Source organism: Bufo gargarizans, chromosome 3, assembly GCF_014858855.1.
Source record: "Bufo gargarizans isolate SCDJY-AF-19 chromosome 3, ASM1485885v1, whole genome shotgun sequence".
Classification (NCBI taxonomy): domain Eukaryota; kingdom Metazoa; phylum Chordata; class Amphibia; order Anura; family Bufonidae; genus Bufo; species Bufo gargarizans.
Genome location: NC_058082.1, coordinates 411,556,428 through 411,580,398, shown reverse-complemented (window position 1 = coordinate 411,580,398; position 23,971 = coordinate 411,556,428). Strand labels below are relative to the sequence as shown.

Sequence of the window (23,971 nt, the reverse complement as noted above, 5' to 3'; positions counted from 1 at the left end):
GTTGTTCCCAGTTTAGTCCATCCAATGTGTATGCCTAGATGCATTACTTTATATTCATCTACATTAAAATGCTACGTTCTTGCCTATGCTACCAGTTTATCTTGGTCTTTCTGAAATATTTGACAGTCAAGCTGATTTCTGAGTATACTACAGAGTTTTGTGCTAAAACTGACATGTTGCTCTGAATCCTGTCCACAAGATCAGTTATAAAGAGATTAAAGAGAACTGGGCCTAACACAGATCTTTGTTGTACCCTACTGCTGACCTTAGTCCATTTTTGAATATATACCATTTACTCTGTGTTGTCTGTTCCTTAACCAATTGTTTACATATGTGCACATATTGTCCCCTAGTTGTTTCATTTGTACCTTCAGCACAAGGCTCTTGTGTGATACAGTATCAAATGCATTTGCACTAGAGATAAGCAAATTTCATATTTTGAACTTAGTTCACGCTTAATTTGGTGGTGAAAGGTGAATTGCGCTATGAATTCGGTTACCACAGACCATAACGCAATTTTATGACTGAATGCCTTTAGAGGCATTCCGTTATTCATTCTGTCATAATAGAAGTCTATGGGCTGTCCTCTCCTGCATAATGGAAACAGGACTGATCCGTTATGCAGCCATAGACTTCTATTATGATGGAATGAATAACGGAATGTCTCTATAGGCATTCCGTTATGCATTCAGTGATAGAATTGTGTTATGGTCCGTGGTAACGGAATCCATACCGCAATTCTGCTTTTACCACCAAACGAAGCGTGAATGAATTTCATAACGTGAAATCCGCTCATCTCTAATTTGAACAATCCAGGTATATCACAACTGCCACTTGAACAACATCCAGATTAACATTTACCTCCTCACAGAAATAAACCCAGCAGAACCTGTTTTGCGTGAAGCAATGCTGGTTAATGGTTGATTTATTCACTGCTACTGCAAAAATATGCAAATAGGCAAACTTACTTCCTACGAAATTGACTCTAGTGTTCATTGTGTGTTGGTGTTGAGCAGCCACTGATTTCCCACACAACTATCCTGTGAGAAAAGTGCATTACAAATGTTTGTCGTTGTCATATACTTTCAACACAGGGAGACAAACGAACAGCACAGCGCTGCTTCAGCTTCCCCTCAGATTCCGGGATAACACTTTCCACTCTCTCTCAGCAGTGACACCGGTACCCACAGTCGACTTCGGTGGTGCTCAGTCTCAACACACACAGTCCCGCACACAGTTAGAAGATATGAGACGGCACTCACCAAGGAGGTCAGGTAAAAGGCATGCGGAGCAGGCAATCAAAGCGTGGTGCTCCACACAAACACCATAAGGTGTTATCATATACTTTTGCAGTTCATTGCTTAGAATATCTTCAAATCTTACCACAAATATCAATTACCAGATGGTAGTTCCGCCTTTTTACCTTTCTTAAATATTGGTACAACATCAGCTATCTTCCAGTCCTGTGGCACTGACCCTGTTACAAGAGAGTCTAAGAAGATGAGATACAATGGTCTATCAATTACCAAGCTCAATTCCCTCCGTACCTATGGATGAATGCCATCTGGTTTGGGGGCTTCATCAACATTTCAATGAAATTATATTTCCATGGTTATGTTGTAGAGGGCCAGTATTAAATATCGTTAAATTTATATATTTAAATGTTGTTAGCAATATGTTTTGTTTTTTTGTGGCTACTTTTTATATTTCCTTTATTTCCTATTGAGCCCTTGTTTTAAAAATGCTTTATTTTAGTCTTATTATGCTCAGTACAGTACATCACTTTTTAGCCACATTGGTTTCCATTTGGGGTACTGCCACACCTTCAGGTTTTTTATACACATTTTGAAGTTAAAATCAGGTTTGGATTAAAAAGAGGAGAAGTAGTGTTTGTGTCACCATGTGTTGCTGCTTTCAGAAAAGGATGGTAAGGCATGGTGCTCCCCAATGGGAAATAAGTCCGGAGAGTCAGGGTTTGCAGTAAACCAGTGTGCTTCTTTACTGGAGGAATTCAGATGCAATACAATACAGGTAAGACACTGAGCTCCTCACTGGCAGAAGAAAGTTTTGTGCTGATGAAAGGCCTGAGCTGGCTGTCCCTCTCTCTCTCTCTCTGGCTGGCTCCCTAGTAACAGCGCTCAACACCCAGGATCTGCTGAGTATCCCTATCTCAATATTTTCTTCTGGTCCCTTATGAAATCTGACAGAGTCTCTCCTTCATACTAAGCACTAGTCGCTATCAGCAGACAACTAGGGGCTGCAGTAGAACCTTCTAGTGGGAGGGGTGGAATGAAGAATCCGAGTGAATGCCTGCAGCGTTTTGCTGTCTGCTTGACGAAACTGAGCCATTTTCTCTGACACAATAGAAACGGTTCCGTCTCCCATTGACTTTAAATGGAGTTCATGACTGATCCGTCTTGGCTATGCTACAGATTATACAAACGGATCAGTTCAGAACGGATGCAGACGGTTGTATTATTGTAATGGATCCATTTTTGCGATCATTGACGGATCGGGCCAAAATGTGAGTGTGAAAGTAGCTTAAGCTGACTGCATTAACCCATTCCACGGAGCAGTGCAGTTATAACAGTGCATATGAACAAGATATATCACAATTAACATAAATGCAATTCAACAATATTAAACAGTATAAGTGCACACAACCACATAAATTAAAGTGCGCGTTAACCAAAGTGCAATAAAGTAGTGAGTTGATGGCTTTGCACAGCAGCAAGAGGGGAAAATATCCACAAATGTTCATACTCCAACGTACTTGTGACTTTTTAAAATGTTCCAACCAGTTGTAACTCCACGTCAGGCATCCCCCAGGCATACCTTCACTGAAATAGGCACATCTTCACTGAAATAGACTCATCAGCCTTGCACTTGTGCCAAATTTATCAAAAACTGTGCATCATGTTCATAAATTTGGCAATGATAAATGCCCTCCTAAATCTAAACTTACAACATGACAAAATCAAATACTTCAAACTGTCTGTCCAATGGTCAGACTGAGCAATCTACTTTGAGGGGAAGGATAGTATGTTCACCAGATACTTTGTTCACTGACCTGATTATACCGTATATATGCTGTTCATCAGCTATCAGTGTCCTTTCAGGCTAGAGATGAGCAAACCAAAGTTGGTGCAGTGGAATTCGATCTGAAGTTCAAGAAAAATTTTCATTTGCACCAAAGCCAAATTTTCTCACTCTTCGTGGCAATAAAACACATTTTTTCCTAAAATGGCTGCTGCACGTGTTAGGACATGGAGCAAGGAACTCTGGGATGCAGCCAATCAGCAGCCAAACAGCCCCTGTGATGTCACAGCCCTATAAATAGCCTCAGCCATCTTGGGTTCTGCCATTTTAAAGTGTATTTAGTGCAGGGAGATATATCAGAAGGCGCTAGAGACAGTGCTAGGAAAGACTTCATTGTTCTGAAAAAAAGATTTACAAGTTCAGGGAAAGATTAGTCAAGGTGTAGGGAAAGGATAGGGAGGCATCATCTACACTATAAAAGGAGAACAGGGTGCAATAGGAGAGTGTACAGCCTGGGTAATAGGAGCAATTTTATTACACCTTGCTGCACTAATTGGGGATCCAAATGACAGTTACACTGCTGCTTTTAAGGTTGTTTGCACTATATGATACATCAGTAATTCCAGCAAACTTTGCTTGTTATTGGTGTGCAAGTTCTGTGTGATACAGCCATTTACGGGGTGTAATAATAGGAAATATAGGTGTGTCCTTTTAGCCATTCTGTGTTGATTTAACATTGTTTTACATTTTATTGGGTGTGTATTAATAGAAAAAAAAAAGGAAAGGATATATGTCATAATTGCCGTTCAGCGGTGAAGTTACATTGTACTACAGCCATTTAAGGGGTGTATTGATAGGAAAGATAAGTACATCCTATTAGTTGTTCTGCTGTGAATTTTGATTGTTATACTTTTTTGGGGGGTTTATTAATAGTAAAAAGAATATGTCTAAATTGCCATTCTGCGGTGAAATTATATTGTACTACAGCCATTTACGTGGTGTATTAATAAGAAATATACCTCTGTCCTAGTAGCCCTTTTGCTGTGAATTTTGATAGTTTTTTATTTGGGGGGGAGGGGGTGTATTAATAGGGAAAAAAAAGGAAAAAATATATGTCATAATTGCCATTCAGCAGTGAAGTTACATTGTATACTTTATTGTAGAAATAGTAAAAACAATACGTCTGCTGCCACATCACCACTCTGTGGTCTCCTCATGCTGCTGCCACATCACCACTCAAAATTTTTTAGTTCACATATGAAGGCTTATTTTTGGCGGGATAAGTTGATTTTTTTTTAATGCCACTATTTAATTTACCATTTGGGTAAAGGGTTAAATTGAAAAATAAAACTCTTACAAGGTTTTCTGGGTTTTGATATTACAGTGTTCACTGTGCACTAAAATAATATGATGTCCTTTATCTGTGGCTCAATGCAATTACGGCAATATCAAACAGAGGGTTCGCAATATGTTTGCAAACCGGCAAACCGGCCGTGTGCTTCCCACATCACGGATACAAACCCATTCACTTGAATGGGTCAGCAATCCAGAGACGGAAGAACTCCACGTTGTGGAGAACAGGGTAAACGGTTTTAGTCAAAAATTTGATACATGGAAAGTAAGAAAAAAGGGCAAGTTTAACAAACTGAGCAACTATGAGAAGTGTAAAATGGTGGTGAATGACTAGGTCAGACCATCACTGAAACAGGTCTTGAGGGGCAAGCTTTGTATGGTGTGGTTATTAAAAGTGATCCAAGGAAGGGCAAGCAATTATAGCCGGTGCAATCGTCATAAGCATCCAAGTTAATGAGGAAAAAAAACTGTTCAGCGACTAAACAAACTAGACTTCTTGTTTGTCCTATACATGGATCTCACTCCAGCCCCTGAACATCTAGCCCCTGGTGTGTTGGTCACTACGACTTGATTATTTTTTGTTATGCCAGCAGTATAATATGCAAAATGGCAATGTTTAAATGTATTTCCATGTCACCTATGTAGCAATTTTATCACTTGGGGGTAAGTTAAATGAGGCGAAGGGGGGTTTAGAGGGATAGTCCCACAAGAAGTAATTGCATATTGCTAGAATTTGCTAATGTCCTGCAGTTCCCCATAAAGCAGGTGGATGGGATCATACATAGCAGAGAACCTGCCAAATTGGTATCTGCTTCTTTAGGCTGCATTCACATGACTGTGCTCCGAAAAACAATGTGGCAGAGATTTATTATCAACCTTGCACCAGAAAAGAGACTTTAAAAAGTTGCAAACTGGCATGGGATTCACCCAGTTCCCTCCAGTTCTCTAGATCCAGTTGTTAAAATTACGACTGGATTGGAGAACCGAGTTACCGGCTGAGTCCCTATCCGGTGCTCTGGCCGTGACAGGGCAGCTGGAGATGTTTGCTTCCATTGCTTCGCGCACCGCTGATAGTTTAGCTCCTTAGTTGGGTGGTATGTGTGTGTGGGGTATATATGGTGTATTTATGTATGTGTACTATGTAGATGGTGTATTTATGTGTGTTGCATATATATATGGTGTATGTATATGTAAACATGTGTCGTGATGCTGCGTGTCTGCCATTGAGTAGGGAACCTAATGTTAAAAATTGAATCCCACCCCTGGGGGCATGACAAGGGCAGGAAAGGGATGTAAGTCTTAATTGACACCGGTTTTCTGGTGCAAATGAGTCCAGCAGCTCTGAGCGGTCGTAGATTTCTGTTTAGGCGGACGGATTGCAGGAGGATGTGCTTAATTTATGATGCCTCCTTCGGCTGCGCAGGAGATATCAATCTCCCCCTGTGTGATAAATCTCCCCCTGTGTGCCACTGTATCCTGGTTGCATGAATGGCTTCCAACAGTTTCTCAAAAGTAAAACATTTATACAGTATATAATGTAAACTGTATATGCAGCAGTTATGCAGGGATACAGTGCTGCAGATCACAAAGAGATGAGAAGGAATGTAAAAATGAATATGAGTATCATATGTCTGACTTATAGTCATATTGTCACCAACTGTTTTTTTATAAACCTCACAGAATACACACAACATATATTACTTATATTAGAACACATTAGTGAAACCAACCTTGGCCGCTGTCTGTAGTGGAGATAGGAAAGGTATGTATTCTTTATTACTAGTCTGCCACCTGCTGGATGTTCTGGGGTAAAACTCTTCCTGCATATATGTCTTACAGTTTTCATGGTGGCTACCCGACTGTTTAGGGAGAGTAGACAGGGACTGGGGGTCCCCTTTGCCCCCCCCCCCCCTTCCTAGTTTCCTTGTAGGGCACTTACTGGCCCTGGTTCGGAGTTCAGGGGGTTAAGGAGTTAGGTAGGGGTTAAATCTAGTGTGGCAGGAAGAGGAGGCGGGCAGCAGGAGGGTACTTAGGGGCTGGTCCCGCCTATTCTCTCCCTCTTTATCGGAAGCGCGGTGCCCCTCCCTCCCTTTTGGTTGTTATATTTGAAGGTTTCAGGTTATTTTATGTATTTATGTTTGGCAGTGTGTTATGCCCTCAAGTGGGGCAGTATGCAGGCGTTGGAAGAATTTTATAAGTCACAGCTGGAGGCAAGTTACTGCGAATGAAAAGTTGTTAATGAAGGGTTTGGCGGAACTGCCCGTTGGGAGTCCAGCGGTTGGCAGATCGCATGGTTTTATACGGTTGCCGTTTTCTGAATAAAAATATAGCTGTGGCCGACTACCACCCAGCAATAAAGAAGTTAAACGAAAGTACGTGGTCAGTGTCCTTATTTGGGGGGAATGGTTTGTAAGTACCGGCCAGTGTGGGTAGGGGGTGTCCCCTTTCTTTCCCCATCCCTTTGTTATTATATTTCAGCTATTGATATTTAGATTAGTACATTTCATATCACCAAACTTGCTAAATGGTAGTAGAATAAGTAAGATGTGTGTCTCTCCTTGTGGGTAGGAATGAACTGATATCTTCCACTATGTTATGCTTTAGGCCTAGAATGGCCAAACGCCCGGTTTTAGGCTGCACATTCCGGTTTCATGGCTCCCTGTCCTCTGTCCGGCGCAGGTCCTGGACGGACAGAGGGATGTCCTCTTTTTCAGTAGCTCACGCTCAGAGAGCAGGACTGCGCTGTGTGAGCGTGATCTGCAGCAGCATATTAACTGACTGAGGCTTCTCTCACCTCCAGTCAGTCACTAGAGCCAACAAACATGGCTCCCTGTGGCTGACTGATTGTGAGAGAAGCACCCCGGGATGCCCCCAGCCCACCTTCCGGTCTGAAAGTTCTCCCACTCACATTTTTTTTGCCAGCGATGAGGTGTGGCTTAACAGAGTGCGGGAGTGGCTTAACAAAGCACGGGAAATAACAGGGCGTGGTTTAGTGGTTTGGGGGCATGGCCGGTGAAGTCCGGCCTTCTAGGGTTAAGCCAGTGGCCACCCTACTAAGGCCCCATGCACATGACAATAGCCTGTCCGTGCCCATATTGTGAACCCCAAACAGCAGGTCTGCAATATACAGGCACCGGCCGTGTTTGCTCCGTATCACGGATGCGGACCCATTGACTTGAATGGTTCCCCAATCCTCAAGATACGGAGCGGTGCAGAGTGGAGGCATGGATCGGAAGCCCACTGAAGCACTACAAAGCTCTACCATGGGATTTTGGTCCCTGCCCCTGCACTGCAAAAAAAATATATTTTTGCGGTCTGCAGCACGGGCACAGGCCACACACGCTCGTGTGCATGAGCCCTCATTCACACAGTCATTGTTTTCCATGAGTTATTGTGAGCCAAAACCAGGGGCGGCTCTAAACACAGAACAGGAGCAGATCTTTCCCTTATACCTTATATCTGTGGAGGCTCTAATCCTGGTTTTGGTTCTCAATCAATGATGGAAATAACTGACCAAAACACTGACATGTGAATGGGGCTTTACCAGTGGCTGAAAAATACACATATGCTATCACTAGCTATTATTTTACTATTACTAGCTCTGTATGATACAGTTACAGAAAACTTACTAACCTTGGATACCATATTTTTAACGACAAGAAGACAATTTCAAGTAATTTTTTGAAGATAAGAAGTAAGTTTACAATATTTTTCTAACCCAAAAGGACAATTCTTAGCAATTTTTAAAGACGATTTTTGTCAATTTGTTTTAGAGACAAAGTCCAATGCAAAATATGTGGAGTTATGTTATACTCCATATAATATCATTAATGCATTATCTGTACTATGTGTTACAGACAGATAATGTACTAACCTTGGTTACCATGTGTAGCAGTTGCAGAGACAACAGAGGACTGGACAATGGTTGCTCCACCAGTCTGATTATTGTCAGCAGTTATAAAGTGACGCCATGTTGTGTTTTCTGCACAGAAATCTCAGTTTAGCAGTCTACAAAATCTAACAGTCCTGGTAATCCTGTTCAGTACAATAATGACAAACCTTGTTTAACTCTAGATTTAGATGTTTCAGGATTCAGGACTGTGTGATTCAGGTGTAATGTGGATGGTAGGTTCCCCGGGTCACTGGGTCTGGGGGTGACCTTTTGGTAAGATTCTGCACAGAATAAAGAAACTCAATTAGAATGAATGTATGTTTAGGACAATGCAAGTGGTAGCCTCACACTGTTCAATCAAAGCTTTTTCATAACATTTTCCCCTGGTGGTAGCTTTGAACTGTTCAATCAGTATGTTTGCATAACAAGATATTTGTCACATGCTTCTATCTCCTTTCAAAAGTAAAACAGAATGTCTCATAGCAGGCAACCGGCTCTTTCCTTGTAATTTTAATAGAGCTGAGCAAAGCAAATGTGCTTGGCTGCCCAAGAGGCCAAGCACACTGCAACATTTATTAGTAGTGGCTCAGGTTCTTTTAGAAATAATGGAAACAAGAGAATTTTCAACAATTTTAACGACAAGATGACAATTTCCAGTAATTTTTTGTAGACAAGAAGAAAGTTTACAGTATTTTTTTAACCCAAAATGACAATTCTTACCAATTTTAAAAGATGATTTTTATCAATTTGTTTTAGAAAAAAAAGTCACTGCTGGACAAAGTCCAATGCAAAATATGTGGAGTTATGTTATACTCCATATAATATCACAAGGCATTATCTGTACTATGTGTTACAGAAAGATAATGTACTAACCTTGGTTACCATGTGTAGCAGTTGCAGAGACAACAGAGGACTGGACAATGGTTGCTCCACGAGTCTGATTATTGTCAGCAGTTATAAAGTGACGCCATGTTGTGTTTTCTGCACAGAAATCTCAGTTTAGCAGTCAACAAAATCTAACAGTCCTGGTAATCCTGATCAGTACAATAATAACAAACCTTGTTCAACTCTAGATTTAGATGTCTCAGGATTCAGGACAGTGTGATTGGGGTGTAATGTGGATGGCAGGTTCTCCAGGTCACTGGGTCTGGGGGTGACATTTTGGTAAGATTCTGCACAGAATAAAGAAACTCAATTAGAATGAATGTATGTTTAGGAGAATGCAAGTGGTAGCCTCACACTGTTCAATCAATGCTTTTTCATAATAAGATTTTCCCCTGGTGGTAGCTTTGAACTGTTCAATCAGTATGTTTGCATAACAAGATATTTGTCACATGCTTCTATCTCCTTTCAAAAGGAAAACAGAATGTCTCATAGCAGGCAACCGGCTCTTTCCTAGCAATTTTAATAGAGCTGAGCAAAGCAAATGTGCTTGGCTGCTCGAGAGGCCAAGCACACAGCAACATTTCTTAGTAGTGGTTCAGGTTATTTTTAGAAATAATGGAAACAAGAGAATTTTCAACAATTTATTACGACAAGATGACAATTTACAGTAATTTTTTTAAGACAAGAAGAAAGTTTACAGTATTTTTTTAAGACAAAAAGACAATTATTAGCAATTTTTGAAGACTATTTTTGTCAATTTGTTACTGTGCATTTCCAAGTGTACTTTTGTCCGTAAACGTATACCTGTCATCCAGCGCCTAAATACTAGGCCTAAAATTTATATTCAGCTAAATCTGTCGTTACTGCTGTGGCTGGTTAAGTTATTTGTTGTCCGTCAAAGCACAGTTTTTGTTCTGGGTTGAAATACAATTCCCAACTTAGCAATTCCCTTAATCAGTGGTTTCTGCTGTATCAGGCCAACTTTAAATCTATCCATAAAAGGGTATATTAGATTGAAGGTGCTGATAGGGTCATCCACAATAACTTCACACACTACCGTGCATTTCCAAGTCTAATTCTGTCTGTAAACGTATACCTGTCATCCAGCGCCTAAATACTAGGCCTAAAATTTATATTCAGCTAAATCTGTCGTTACTGCTGTGGCTGGTTAAGTTATTTGTTGTCCATCAAAGCACAGTTTTTGTTCTGGGTTGAAATACAATTCCCAACTTAGCAATTCCCTTAATCAGTGGTTTCTGCTGTATCAGGCCAACTTTAAATCTATCCATAAAAGGGTATATTAGATTGAAGGTGCTGATAGGGTCATCCACAATAACTTCACACGCTACCGTGCATTTCCAAGTCTAATTCTGTCCGTAAACGTATACCTGTCATCCAGCGCCTAAATACTAGGCCTAAAATTTATATTCAGCTAAATCTGTCGTTACTGCTGTGGCTGGTTAAGTTATTTGTTGTCCGTCAAAGCACAGTTTTTGTTCTGGGTTGAAATACAATTCCCAACTTAGCAATTCCCTTAATCAGTGGTTTCTGCTGTATCAGGCCAACTTTAAATCTATCCATAAAAGGGTATATTAGATTGAAGGTGCTGATAGGGTCATCCACAATAACTTCACACGCTACCGTGCATTTCCAAGTCTAATTCTGTCCGTAAACGTATACCTGTCATCCAGCGCCTAAATACTAGGCCTAAAATTTATATTCAGCTAAATCTGTCGTTACTGCTGTGGCTGGTTAAGTTATTTGTTGTCCGTCAAAGCACAGTTTTTGTTCTGGGTTGAAATACAATTCCCAACTTAGCAATTCCCTTAATCAGTGGTTTCTGCTGTATCAGGCCAACTTTAAATCTATCCATAAAAGGGTATATTAGATTGAAGGTGCTGATAGGGTCATCCACAATAACTTCACACGCTACCGTGCATTTCCAAGTCTAATTCTGTCCGTAAACGTATACCTGTCATCCTGCGCCTAAATACTAGGCCTACAATTTATATACAGCTAAATCTGTCGTTACTGCTGTGGCTGGTTAAGTTATTTGGTGTCCGTCAAAGCACAGTTTTTGTTCTGGATTGAAATACAATTCCCAACTTAGCAATTCCCTTAATCAGTGGTTTCTGCTGTATCAGGCCAACTTTAAATCTATCCATAAAAGGGTATATTAGATTGAAGGTGCTGATAGGGTCATCCACAATAACTTCACACGCTACCGTGCATTTCCAAGTCTAATTCTGTCCGTAAACGTATACCTGTCATCCTGCGCCTAAATACTAGGCCTACAATTTATATACAGCTAAATCTGTCGTTACTGCTGTGCCTGTATTAGTGTAATACGGTACCTAAATAGATAGCCAGATAGTGTTAGGTGTCTGTAAAAAAAGGCCTGAATTTGAATTCAATACATTGGGCCAAATAATTTTTTTCTTATTGTGGTGAACGGTAACAATGAGGAAAACATCTAGTAAGGGACGCGGACATGGTCGTGGTGGTGTTAGTGGACCCTCTGGTGCTGGGAGAGGACGTGGCCGTTCTGCCACAGCCACACGTCCTAGTGAACCAACTACCTCAGGTCCCAGTAGCCGCCAGAATTTACAGCGATATTTGGTGGGGCCCAATGCCGTTCTAAGGATGGTAAGGCCTGAGCAGGTACAGGCATTAGTCAATTGGGTGGCCGACTGTGGATCCAGCACTTTCACATTATCTCCCACCCAGTCTTCTGCAGAAAGCGCACAGATGGCGCCTGAAAACCAAGCCCATGAGTCTGTCACATCACCCCCATGCATATCAGGGAAACTGTCTGAGCCTCAAGTTATGCAGCAGTCTCTTATGCTGTTTGAAGACTCTGCTGGCAGGGTTTCCCAAGGGCATCCACCTAGCCCTTCCCCAGCGGTGGAAGACATAGAATGCACTGACGCACAACCACTTATGTTTCCTGATGATGAGGACATGGGAATACCACCTCAGCACGTCTCTGATGATGACAAAACACAGGTGCCAACTGCTGCGTCTTTCTGCAGTGTGCAGACTGAACAGGACGTCAGGGAGGAAGACTGGGTGGAAGACGATGCAGGGGATGATGAGGTCCTAGACCCCACATGGAATGAAGGTCGTGCCACTGACTTTCACAGTTCAGAGGAAGAGGCAGTGGTGAGACCGAGCCAACAGCGTAGTGAAAGAGGGAGCAGTGGGCAAAAGCAGAACACCCGCCGCCAGGAGACTCCGCCTGCTACTGACCGCCGCCATCTGGGACCGAGCACCCCAAAGGCAGCTTCAAGGAGTTCCCTGGCATGGCACTTCTTCAAACAATGTGCTGACGACAAGACCCGAGTGGTTTGCACGCTGTGCCATCAGAGCCTGAAGCGAGGTATTAACGTTCTGAACCTTAGCACAACCTGTATGACCAGGCACCTGCATGCAAAGCATGAACTGCAGTGGAGTAAACACCTTAAAAACAAGGAACTCACTCAGGCTCCCCCTGCTACCTCTTCTGCTGCTGCCGCCTCGGCCTCTTCTGCTGCTGCCGCCTCGGCCTCTTCCTCCGCCTCTGGAGGAACATTGGCACCTGCCGCCCAGCAAACAGAGGATGTACCACCAACACCACCACCTCCGTCACCAAGCATCTCAACCATGTCACACGGCAGCGTTCAGCTCTCCATCTCACAAACATTTGAGAGAAAACGTAAATTCCCACCTAGCCACACTCGATCTCTGGCCCTGAACTTTTCTAAACTACTGGCCTATGAAATGCTGTCATTCAGGCTGGTGGACGCAGACAGCTTCAAACAGCTCATGTCACTTGCTGTCCCACAGTATGTTGTTCCCAGCCGCCTCTACTTCTCCAAGAGAGCCGTGCCTTCCCTGCACAACCAAGTATCCGATAAAATCAAGTTTGCACTGGGCAACGCCATCTGTGGCAAGGTCCACCTAACCACAGATATGTAGACCAGTAAGCACGGCCAGGAACGCTATATCTCCCTAACTGCACACTGGGTAAATGTAGTGGCGGCTGGGCCCCAGGCGGAGAGCGGTTTGGCGCACGTCCTTCCGCCGCCAAAAATCGCAGGGCAACATTCTTTGCCTCCTGTTGCCTCCTCCTCCTACTCGGCTTCCTCCTCCTCTTCTTCCACCTGCTCATCCAGTCAGCCACACACCTTCACCACCAACTTCAGCACAGCCCGAGGGTAAACGTCAGCAGGCCATTCTGAAACTCATATGTTTGGGGGACAGGCCCCACACCGCACAAGAGTTGTGGCGGGGTATAGAACAACAGACCGACGAGTGGTTGCTGCCGGTGAGCCTCAAGCCTGGCCTGGTGGTGTGCGATAATGGGCAAAATCTCGTTGCAGCTCTGGGACTAGCCGGTTTGACGCACATCCCTTGCCTGGCGCATGTGCTGAATTTGGTGGTGCAGAAGTTCATTAACAACTACCCCGACATGTCAGAGCTGCTGCATAAAGTGCGGGACGTCTGTTCGCGCTTCCGGCGTTCACATCCTGCGCTACAGCATAACTTCGGCCTTCCTGCTCACCGCCTCATATGCGACGTGCCCACCAGGTGGAACTCCACCTTGCACATGCTGGACAAACTGTGCGAGCAGCAGCAGGCCATAGTAGAGTTTCAGCTGCAGCACGCACGGGTCAGTCGCACTGCGGAACAGCACCACTTCACCACCGATGACTGGGCCTCCATGCGAGACCTGTGTGCCCTGTTGCGCTGTTTCTAGTACTCCACCAATATGGCCAGTGGCGATGACGCCGTTATCAGCGTTACAATACCACTTCTTGAGAAAACACTTAGGGCGATGATGGAAGAGGAGGTGGCCCAGGAGGAGGAGGAGGAGGAAGAGGGGTCATTTTTAGCACTTTCAGGCCAGTCTCATCAAAGTGACTCAGAGGGAGGTTTTTTGCAACAGCAGAGGCCAGGTAAAAATTTGGCCAGCCAGGGCCCACTACTGGAGGACAAGGAGGACGAGGATGAGGAGGAGGTGGAGGAGGATGAGGATGAAGCATGTTCACAGCAGGGTGGCACCCAACGCAGGGGGGAAAGGCAGGACGATGACGATACGCCTCCCACAGAGGACAGCTTGTCCTTACCTCTGGGCAGCCTGGCATACATGAGCGACTACATGCTGCAGTGCCTGCGCAACGACAGCAGAGTTGCCCACATTTTAATGTGTGCGAACGACTGGGTTGCCACCCTGCTGGATCCCCGGTACAAAGACAATGTGTCCACCTTACTTCCTGCACTGGAGCGTGATAGGAAGATGCGCGAGTACAAGCACACATTGGTAGACGCGCTACTAAGAGCATTCCCAAATGTCACAGGGGAACAAGTGGAAGCCCAAGGCCAAGGCAGAGGAGGAGCAAGAGGTCGCCAACGCAGCTGTGTCATGGCCAGCTCCTCTGAGGGCAGGGTTAGCATGGCAGAGATGTGGAAAAGTTTTGTCAACACGCCACAGCTAACTGCACCACCACCTGATACGGAACATGTTAGCAGGAGGCAACATTTCACTTACATGGTGGAACAGTACGTGTGCACACCCCTCCACGTACTGACTGATGGTTCGGCCCCATTCAACTTCTGGGTCTCCAAATTGTCCACGTGGCCAAAGCAAGGCTTTTTATGCCTTGGAGGTGCTGGCCTGCCCGGGGGCCAGCGTTTTGTCTGAACGTGTATTCAGCACGGCAGGGGGCGTCACTACAGACAAACGCAGCCGCCTGTCTACAGCCAATGTGGATAAGCTGACGTTCATAAAAATGAACCAGGCATGGATCCCACAGGACCTGTCCATCCCTTGTGCAGATTAGACATTTATAACGACCTCCCCTTAACCATATATTATTGTACTCTAGGGCACTTCCTCATTCAATTCTCTTTTTATTTTCATTTTACCATTATATTGCGGGGCAACCCAAAGTTAAATGAACCTCTCCTCTGTCTGGGTCTCGGGGCCTAAAAATATCTGACAGTGGCCTGTTCCAGTGTTGGGTGACGAGAAGCATGATTCTCTGCTATGACATGAAGCCTGAATCTCTGCTATGGGACCTCTCTCCTCTGTCTGGGTGCCGGGGCCTAAATATATGACAATGGACTGTTCCAGTTTTGGCTGACGTGAAGCCTGATTCTCTGCTATGACATGAAGCCTGATTCTCTGCTGACATGAAGCCTGATTCTCTGCTGACATGAAGCCTGAATCTCTGCTATGGGACCTCTCTCCTCTGTCTGGGTGCCGGGGCCTAAATATCTGACAATGGACTGTTCCAGTTTTGGCTGACGTGAAGCCTGATTCTCTGCTATGACATGAAGCCTGATTCTCTGCTGACATGAAGCCTGAATCTCTGCTATGGGACCTCTCTCCTCTGTCTGGGTGCCAGGGCCTAAATATCTGACAATGGATTGTTCCAGTTTTGGCTGACGTGAAGCCTGATTCTCTGCTATGACATGAAGACTGATTCCCTGCTGACATGAAGCCTGATTCTCTGCTATGACATGAAGCCTGATTCTCTGCTATGACATGAAGCCTGATTCTCTGCTATGGGACCTCTCTCCTCTGTCTGGGTGCCGGGGCCTAAATATCTGACAATGGACTGTTCCAATTTTGGCTCTCTCCAATTGATATTGGTTAATTTTTTTTTTTTTTTATTAATTTCCTTATCCACATTTGTTTGCAGGGGGTTTAACTACATTTTGCTGCCTTTCGCAGCCCTCTAGCCCTTTCCTGGGCTGTTTTACAGCCTTTTTAGTGCCGGAAAGTTCGGGTCCCCATTGACTTCAATGGGGTTCGGGACGAAGTTCGGGTCGGGTTCGGATCCCGAACCCGATCATTTCCGGGAAGTTCGGCCGAACTTCTCGAACCCGAACATCCAGGTGTTCGCTCAACTCTAGTTATAAAGTGACGCCGTGTTGTATTTTCTGCACAAAAATCTCAGTTTACCAGTCCACAAAGTCTAACAGCACTAGTAATCTTGATCAGTACAATAATAACAAACCTTGTTTAGCTCTAGATTTAGATGTTTCAGGATTCAGGACTGTTTGATTGAGGTGTAATGTGGATGGTAAGTTCTTCAGATCACTAGGTCTTGGGGTGACATTTTGCTGAGTTTCTGCACAGAATAAAGTCAATAAAAATAAATGTACGTTTAGGAGAGTGCATTGCTGTATAGTCAAAATATACACAGTAATACGATATTATTTTCATCAGTATAATTTAATATCCAATTAGATATGATAATAACAGCAATATGAATAATTGTTGTGGAATTTCCAGTGGCTTCTGTGTAAGGCTAGTTGCTAGCGTCAAAATGTTCTGGCAGGCCGTTCTGGCTACAGAACAGTCTGCAGGATTTCCTCTTATCCAACATAGCCGGATACAACCTTTCCCTGGCCTATTTCCGGCATCAGTGCTGGGCTTTGGCAAGACAAAAAAGCTGCTTGCGATGGTATTTTTCCGGCCAAATCTTGGCACTGATCCCGGAAACAGGCCAGATCCCTGCCAGGTCCCTTTATAGTCTGGTGGCCTGGTGGGGCTGCGTTCATTACTGGCTATGTCAGATACGATGAACTCCAGCAAGCTGTTCCTCTCCCGGAACATTTCAGCGCTAGTGTCAAGATTAAAACCATAACAAAAAACTAGGAAAACTATAGATGGCGCTGTTCATGACTCATAAACAGTGCCATCTATTGGTTTCATAGTCTTATGACAAGACTACTACTCTTGTCATAAGACTATCAAACCAATAGATTGTGCTCTTCATGAGTAGTGTAGATCGTGCATTTTCCATGCAAATGGTTTTTCAGCTGAAAAACAAGGCAGATTCTGCTGTCTTTCCCTTTTGCCCGTGTTTATGCAAATTCATTTTTAAATGACAAAACTGTATAGAAAGTTTATTGAATATTTGTTAGGACAATCAGAAAACTTTTTGTCTCCCTAATGATATTGATCTAGGTGTGCAGGTGCAGCCAAGCCATCCAACAGATCTGAAGTAACTTATTAGCTCTCAGACAGATGAGAGCTGGTTTGGAATGTCTCTTAGTGCACAAGGCTGCCATTGTAAGGTATGCTGACTAAGCCTGTAAACCGGTCTCATTGATAGATTGATGGCTTGCATATACCTGGCTTTTGGCAAATAGCCTTTGTGTGGTTGTCTATTGTATGTCATAGATAATAGGAGTCCAAGACGCATCCAGCTATCCTCTTACTGCTGTTTCCAAACCATTTTATGGGGTTTCCTTCAATTTTTAACCTTTTTTCTGTGAACCAGACACCCTCTTCTCTTCCAAGCATGGCGTGCCTGGGGTTATCCTATTGACTTCCTTTGTGCTTGGGTGCTTGGTAGAGCACGCGAGCATACAGATGTGTTCAGCCAGAGCACCCGAGCACATGAGCACTTTGGTGCTCGATCAACATTAGCTCCAGAGCATTACTCATTTAAGAAAACTGTCGCATATTACACTACACCAGAAATCTACTCTGGATCCGGAACAGCATAAGATGCAAACTTATTAAGAAGTGTGCGCCTCTAAATAAACTGGTCAGATATTCCACCACTAGGATTTTTACTAAGACTGTGAAATTCCAAACTTTTGTAAATTAAATTATCATTCAAAAGAGCATTTCTACAGGGAGGAACAAAAATACCAAACTTCAAAAAACTAAGAGAGGCCATAGGCCTAACTAAATGGGATAAAGTCCTCACAAATAAAAATACAGCCACAAAATGGGATATCTTTAAAAGCATCCTAAAATCTCATTGTGAGAGGTACATACCGTATGGGAATAAAAGGTTAAGGAACAAAAAGAAACCAATGTGGATAAACAGAACTGTAAAGAAAGCAATAAATGACAAAAAGAAAGCATATAAAAAACAGGAGGGTAGCACGGAAGCACTGAAAAACTATAAGGAAGAAAATAGAACATGTAAAAAACAAATAAAAGCGTCCACACTAGAGACCGAGAGATTAATTGCCAAAGAGAGTAAAACTAACCCTAAAATATTCTTCAATTATATAAATGCTAAAAAGTATAAATCTGAAGGTGTCGGCCATTTAAAGAGTAATCAGGAGGGAGTCGCAGAGAGCGACGAGGAGAAAGCAAAGCTGTTAAATATTTTTTTCTCCAATGTATTCACTGAGGAAAATAAACTGTCAGATGACATGCTGAATGTTGAAATAAATTCCCCATTAAAAGTGTCCTGTCTGACCCAGGAAGAAGTACAACAGCGACTTAAAAAGATTAAAATAGACAAATCGCCAGGAACGTATGGCATACACCCCCGTATCCTAAGGGAATTAAGTAATGTCATAGCCAGACCCTTATTTCTGATATTTGTAGACTCTATATTGACAGGGAATGTCCCACAGGATTGGCGCATGGCAAATGTGGTGCCAATATTCAAAAAGGGTCTAAAAACAGAGCCTGGTAACTATAGGCCGGTAAGTTTAACATCTGTTGTGGGTAAACTGTTTGAAGGTTTTCTGAGAGATGCTATGCTTAATGGAAATAAGCAAATAACGCCATATCAGCATGGCTTTGTGAGGGATCGGTCATGTCAAACTAATTTAATTCGTTTCTATGAGGAGGTAAGTTCTAGACTTGAATGCGGCGAATCAATGGATGTCGTGTATCTGGACTTCTCCAAAGCGTTTGACACTGTACCACATAAAAGGTTAGTATATAAAATGAGAATGCTCGGACTGGGAGAAAAGGTCTGTATGTGGGTAAGTAACTGGCTCAATGATAGAAAACAGAGGGTGGTTATTAATGGTACATACTCAGATTGGGGTCAGTATTGGGACCAATTCTCTTCAATATATTTATTAATGATCTTGTAGAAGGCTTGCATAGTAAAATATCAATTTTCGCAGATAACACTAAACTGTTTAAAGTACAGTGGGATGCGAAAGTTTGGGCAACCTTGTTAATCGTCATGATTTTCCTGTATAAATCGTTGGTTGTTACGATAAAAAATGTCAGTTAAATATATCATATAGGAGACACACACAGTGATATTTGAGAAGTGAAATGAAGTTTATTGGATTTACAGAAAGTGTGCTATAATTGTTTAAACAAAATGAGGCAGGTGCATAAATTTGGGCACCACAAAAAAGAAATGAAATCAATATTTAGTAGATCCTCCTTTTGCAGAAATTACAGCCTCTAAACGCTTTCTGTAGGTTCCAATGAGAGTCTGGATTCTGGTTGAAGGTATTTTGGACCATTCCTCTTTACAAAACATCTTTAGTTCATTCAGGTTTTATGGCTTCCGAGCAGGAACAGCTCTCTTTAAGTCACACCACAGATTTTCAATTATATTCAGGTCTGGTGGACCGAGATGGCCATTCCAGAACGTTGTACTTGTTCCTCTGCATAAATGCCTTAGTGGATTTTGAGCAGTGTTTAGGGTCGTTGTCTTGTTGAAAGATCCACCCCCGGCTCAGCTTCAGCTTTGTCACTGATTCCTGGACATTGGTCTCCAGAATCTGCTGATACTGAGTGGAATCCATGCGTCCCTCAACTTTGACAAGATTACCAGTCCCTGCACCGGCCACACAGCCTCACAGCATAATGGAACCACCACCATATTTTACTGTAGGTAGCAGGTGTTTTTCTTGGAATGCTGTGTTCTTTTTCCTCCATGCATAACGCCCCTTGTTATGGCCAAATAACTCAATTTTAGTTTCATCAGTCCACAGCACATTTTTCCAAAATGAAGCTGGCTTGTCCAAATGTGCTTTAGCCCACCTCAAGCAGCACTTTTTGTGCTGTGGGTGGAGAAAAGGCTTCCTCTGCATCACTCTCGCATACAGCATCTCCTTGTGTAAAGTGCGCTGAATGGTTGAACGATGCACAGTGACTCCATCTGCAGCAAGATGATGTTGTAGGTCTTTGGTGCTGGTCTGTGGGTTGACTCTGAGTGTTCTCACCATTCGTCGCTTCTGTCTTTACGAGATTTTTCTTGGTCTGCCACTTCGAGCCTTAACTTGAACTGAGCCTGTGGTCTTCCATTTCCTCAATATGTTCCTAACTTTGGAAACAGACAGCTGAAATCTCTGAGACAGCTTTCTGTATCCTTCCCCTAAACCATGATGGTGAACAATCTTTGTCTTCAGGTCATTTGAGAGTTGTTTTGAGACCCCCATGTTGCTACTCTTCAGAGAAAATTAAAAGAGGAGGGAAACTTACAATTGACCCCCTTAAATACTCTTTCTCATAATTTGATTCACCTGTGTATGTAGGTCAGGGGTCACTGAGCTTACCAAGCCAATTTGAGTTCCAATAATTAGTTCTAAAGGTTTTGGAATCAATAAAATAACAACAGTGCCCAAATTTATGCACCTGCCTAATTTTGTTTAAACAATTATAGCACACTTTCTGTAAATCCAATAAACTTCATTTCACTTCTCAAATATCACTGTGTTTGTCTCCTATATGATATATTTAACTGACATTTTTTATCGTAACAACTAACGATTTATACAGGAAAATCATGACGATTAACAAGGTTGCCCAAACTTTCGCATCCCACTGTAATTAACACTGAAGAGGACAGTATAGTACCACAGAGTGATCTGGATAGATTGCAGTTATGCACATGGGAAGGAATAATGCAAGTCACCCGTACTTATTAAATGGTAAAACACTCGGTAACACTGACATGGAAAAGGATCTAGGAATTTTAATAAACAGCAAACTAAGCTGCAAAAAACAGTGTCAGGCAGCTGCTGCCAAGGCCAATAAGATAATGGGTCGCATCAAAAGGGGCATAGATACACGTGATGAGAACATAGTCCTATCACTTTACAAATCATTAGTCAGACCACACATGGAGTACTGTGTACAGTTCTGGGCTCTAGTGAACAAAGCAGACATAGCAGAGCTGGAGAGGGTCCAGAGGAGGGCAACTAAAGTAATAACTGGAATGGGGCAACTACAGTACCCTGAAAGATTATCAAAATTAGGGTTATTCACTTTAGAAAAAAGACGACTGAGGGGAGATCTAATTAATATGTATAAATATATCAGGGGTCAGTACAGAGATCTATCCCATGATCTATTTATCCCCAGGACTATGACTGTGACGAGGGGACATCCTCTGCGTCTGGAGGAAAGAAGGTTTGTACACAAACATAGAAGAGGATTCTTTACGGTAAGAGCAGTGAGACTATGGAACTCTCTGCCTGAGGAGGTGGTGATGGTGAGTACAATAAAGGAATTCAAGAGGGGCCTGGATGTATTTCTGGAGCGTAATAATATTACAGGATATAGCTACTAGAGAGAGATCGTTGATCCAGGGAGTTATTCTGATTGCCTGATTGGAGTCGGGAAGGAATTTTTTACTCCCTTAAAGTGAGGAAAATTGGCTTCTACCTCACAGTGTTTTTTTTGCCTTCCTCTGGATCAACTTGCAGGATGACAGGCCGAACTGGATGGACAAATGTCTTTTTTCGGCCTTATGTACTATGTTACTATGTTACTAGGTAAATGACCGCTATTTTGTTGCCATTGTGAATTGCAATTTACAGATACAAAGGGGGAGTTTATCAAGTCCTGCGCTCCAGAATTTTTACTTAAAAAAGTCACAAAATAGGGTCTTTGTGACTTTTTAGGGTCACGTGTACAAAAATTGTGAGACCATTCACTCCAGAATTGAAAAGTGGGAGGAAAAGTGAGTGTGGTTAGCCATGTTAACAGGGTATTTCGGTAAGTGCAAGTTATCCCCTATCCACAGGATAGGGGATAACGATCAGATTGATGGGGGTCCCAGTGGTAGGAATGAGAATGGGGGCCCCGTACCCCCCTGCAGGCCCCGTGCTGCTCCCCTAAAATAACTCTTATAGCCAGTGATGTCTCCTCTGATGTTGATATTCTCTTTCCTTATCTTCTCCACTCAGACCAGACCGTCATGATTATTTATTTCAGCCCTCATCTCTGCAGAGTTTGACAAACAGACATCTCAGTTTCCTACTTTTCCCATCATCCTCCCACCTCCTGAACACCCCATCCTGCCACCCCCAATATTGTGCCCACTGTGTTCCCAAATACTATACTGCGAAAACAGTCCTCCTTAAAATACTAGTATCGCACAGATGGTGCCTCCTTCAATATCTAGTGGATCACAGTGCCCTAAAAAATGACTTCGCCCAGCAAATAGTGTCCCTGACACTAACAGATTAAACATAATGTTCCTAAAAAAAATGCTAAACTGTTACTGTGCCAGGGTGTGCTCCACAATAATAGTGCTCCGCAAAGTCCCACCAATAAAAAATATTTTCTCCCAGAGCACATAGAGTTAACAGTGTCCCCAATAGTAATAATGCCCCCACTGTGCCCATACTAGTAATCATGTTCCCATTGCCCCAGTAGTAATAATTCTTATGATGTGTGCCAGTAGAAAAATACCCCCTAATGTCTGCCTGTTCAAAAATACCCCTTATAATGTTTGTCAGTACCAAAATACCCCCTTATAATGTGTACCATACAAATAATACCCATATAATGTGCATCAGTACAAAAACTACCCCCTTATAATGTGTGTCAGCGCAATTGCCCTTGTTTGCCAGTACAAAAAATACCCCCTTACCTTTTAGATCACACTCCCACATTACACCTTAGATCAAACCCCCATATCAGATCATCAGACCTCCATATTAGATGCTCAGATGACAACACCCCCATCAGACCTTCATGTCAGACCCCCATATCAGAAGGCAGATCAGACCCCAGTTTCAGACCTCAGATCAAACCTTCATTAGATCATCAGATAAGATCCCCATTGCATCTGCATGTGAATCCCCCAATATCAGACCTCAGATCAGACCACTTATAATGTGTGCCAGTACCAAAATACTCCCTTATAAGTAATGTGTACCGGTACAAAAAAAATGTGATGTGCATTACTATAAAACTACCCCCTCATAATGTGTCAGTGCAAATACCCCCTTAGAATGTGTGACAATCCTTTTTATTGTATGCCAGTACAGAAAATACCCCCTTACCTTTTAGATCAGACCACCATATCACACCTCAGATCTGATCCCCATATCATATCCTCAGACCTCCATATCAGATCCTCAGACTCCTATATTAGATCCTCAGGTGAGACCCCCATATCAGAACTCAGATCAAACCCCAGTTTTCAGACCTCAGATCAGACCCCCTTTAGACCTCCCTGTTAGACCCCCAGTATCAGACCTTAGATCAGCCCCCCATTAGACCTCTATGTGAGACCCCCATATCAGACCTCAGATTAGGACTCCAGTTCAGACCCCCCCATATCAGACCTCTTTGTAAGATCCCCAGATCAGACCTCCTTTAGACCTCCATGTCAGACCCCCCTCCACATATCAGACCTCAAATTAGACCCCCCAAGTATCAGACCTCCAATCAGACCCCCCAAGTATCAGATCTAAAATCAGACCCTCAAGTATCAGATCTAAAATCAGCCCCCCCAAAGTATTAGACCTTAAATCAGACCCCCCCCCCAACCCACCCCAAGTATCAGACCTCAAATCAGACATTCAAAGAATCAGACTTCAAATCAGACCCCCCCAAGTATCGGACCTCAAATCAGATCCCCCAAGTATCAGACCTCAAATCAGATCCCCCAAGTATCAGACCTCAAATCAGACCCCCCAAGTATCAGACCTCAAATCAGACCCCCCAAGTATCAGACCTCAAATCAGACCCCCCAAGTATCAGACCTCAAATCAGAACCCCAAGTATAAGACCTGAAATCACACCCCCAAGTGTCAGAACTCAAATCAGACCCACCAAGTACCAGACCTAAG

At 43.1% G+C, this 23,971-nt stretch overlaps 1 protein-coding gene across 7 annotated transcripts in view; it reads right to left on the bottom strand.

Moving 5' to 3' along the window:
• The window catches only part of LOC122932493, a 155,003-nt gene that overhangs the window by 54,285 nt on the left and 76,747 nt on the right, over positions 1-23,971 (bottom strand). For 6 of the 7 annotated variants that reach the window (XR_006388309.1, XR_006388308.1, XM_044286940.1 and 3 more), the window contains 5 exons: positions 16,174-16,287; positions 9,343-9,456; positions 9,158-9,265; positions 8,452-8,565; positions 8,267-8,374 (listed from right to left, as the gene is read on the bottom strand). Coding sequence is in view for 5 of the 7 variants with exons in the window: in XM_044286940.1 (XP_044142875.1) it covers positions 8,267-8,374; positions 8,452-8,565; positions 9,158-9,265; positions 9,343-9,456; positions 16,174-16,287 (558 nt within the window). In the remaining 2 variants the exon portion in view is untranslated. The remainder of the gene's footprint in view (positions 1-8,266; positions 8,375-8,451; positions 8,566-9,157; positions 9,266-9,342; positions 9,457-16,173; positions 16,288-23,971) is intronic. The other variant, XM_044286941.1, reaches the window with a different exon arrangement.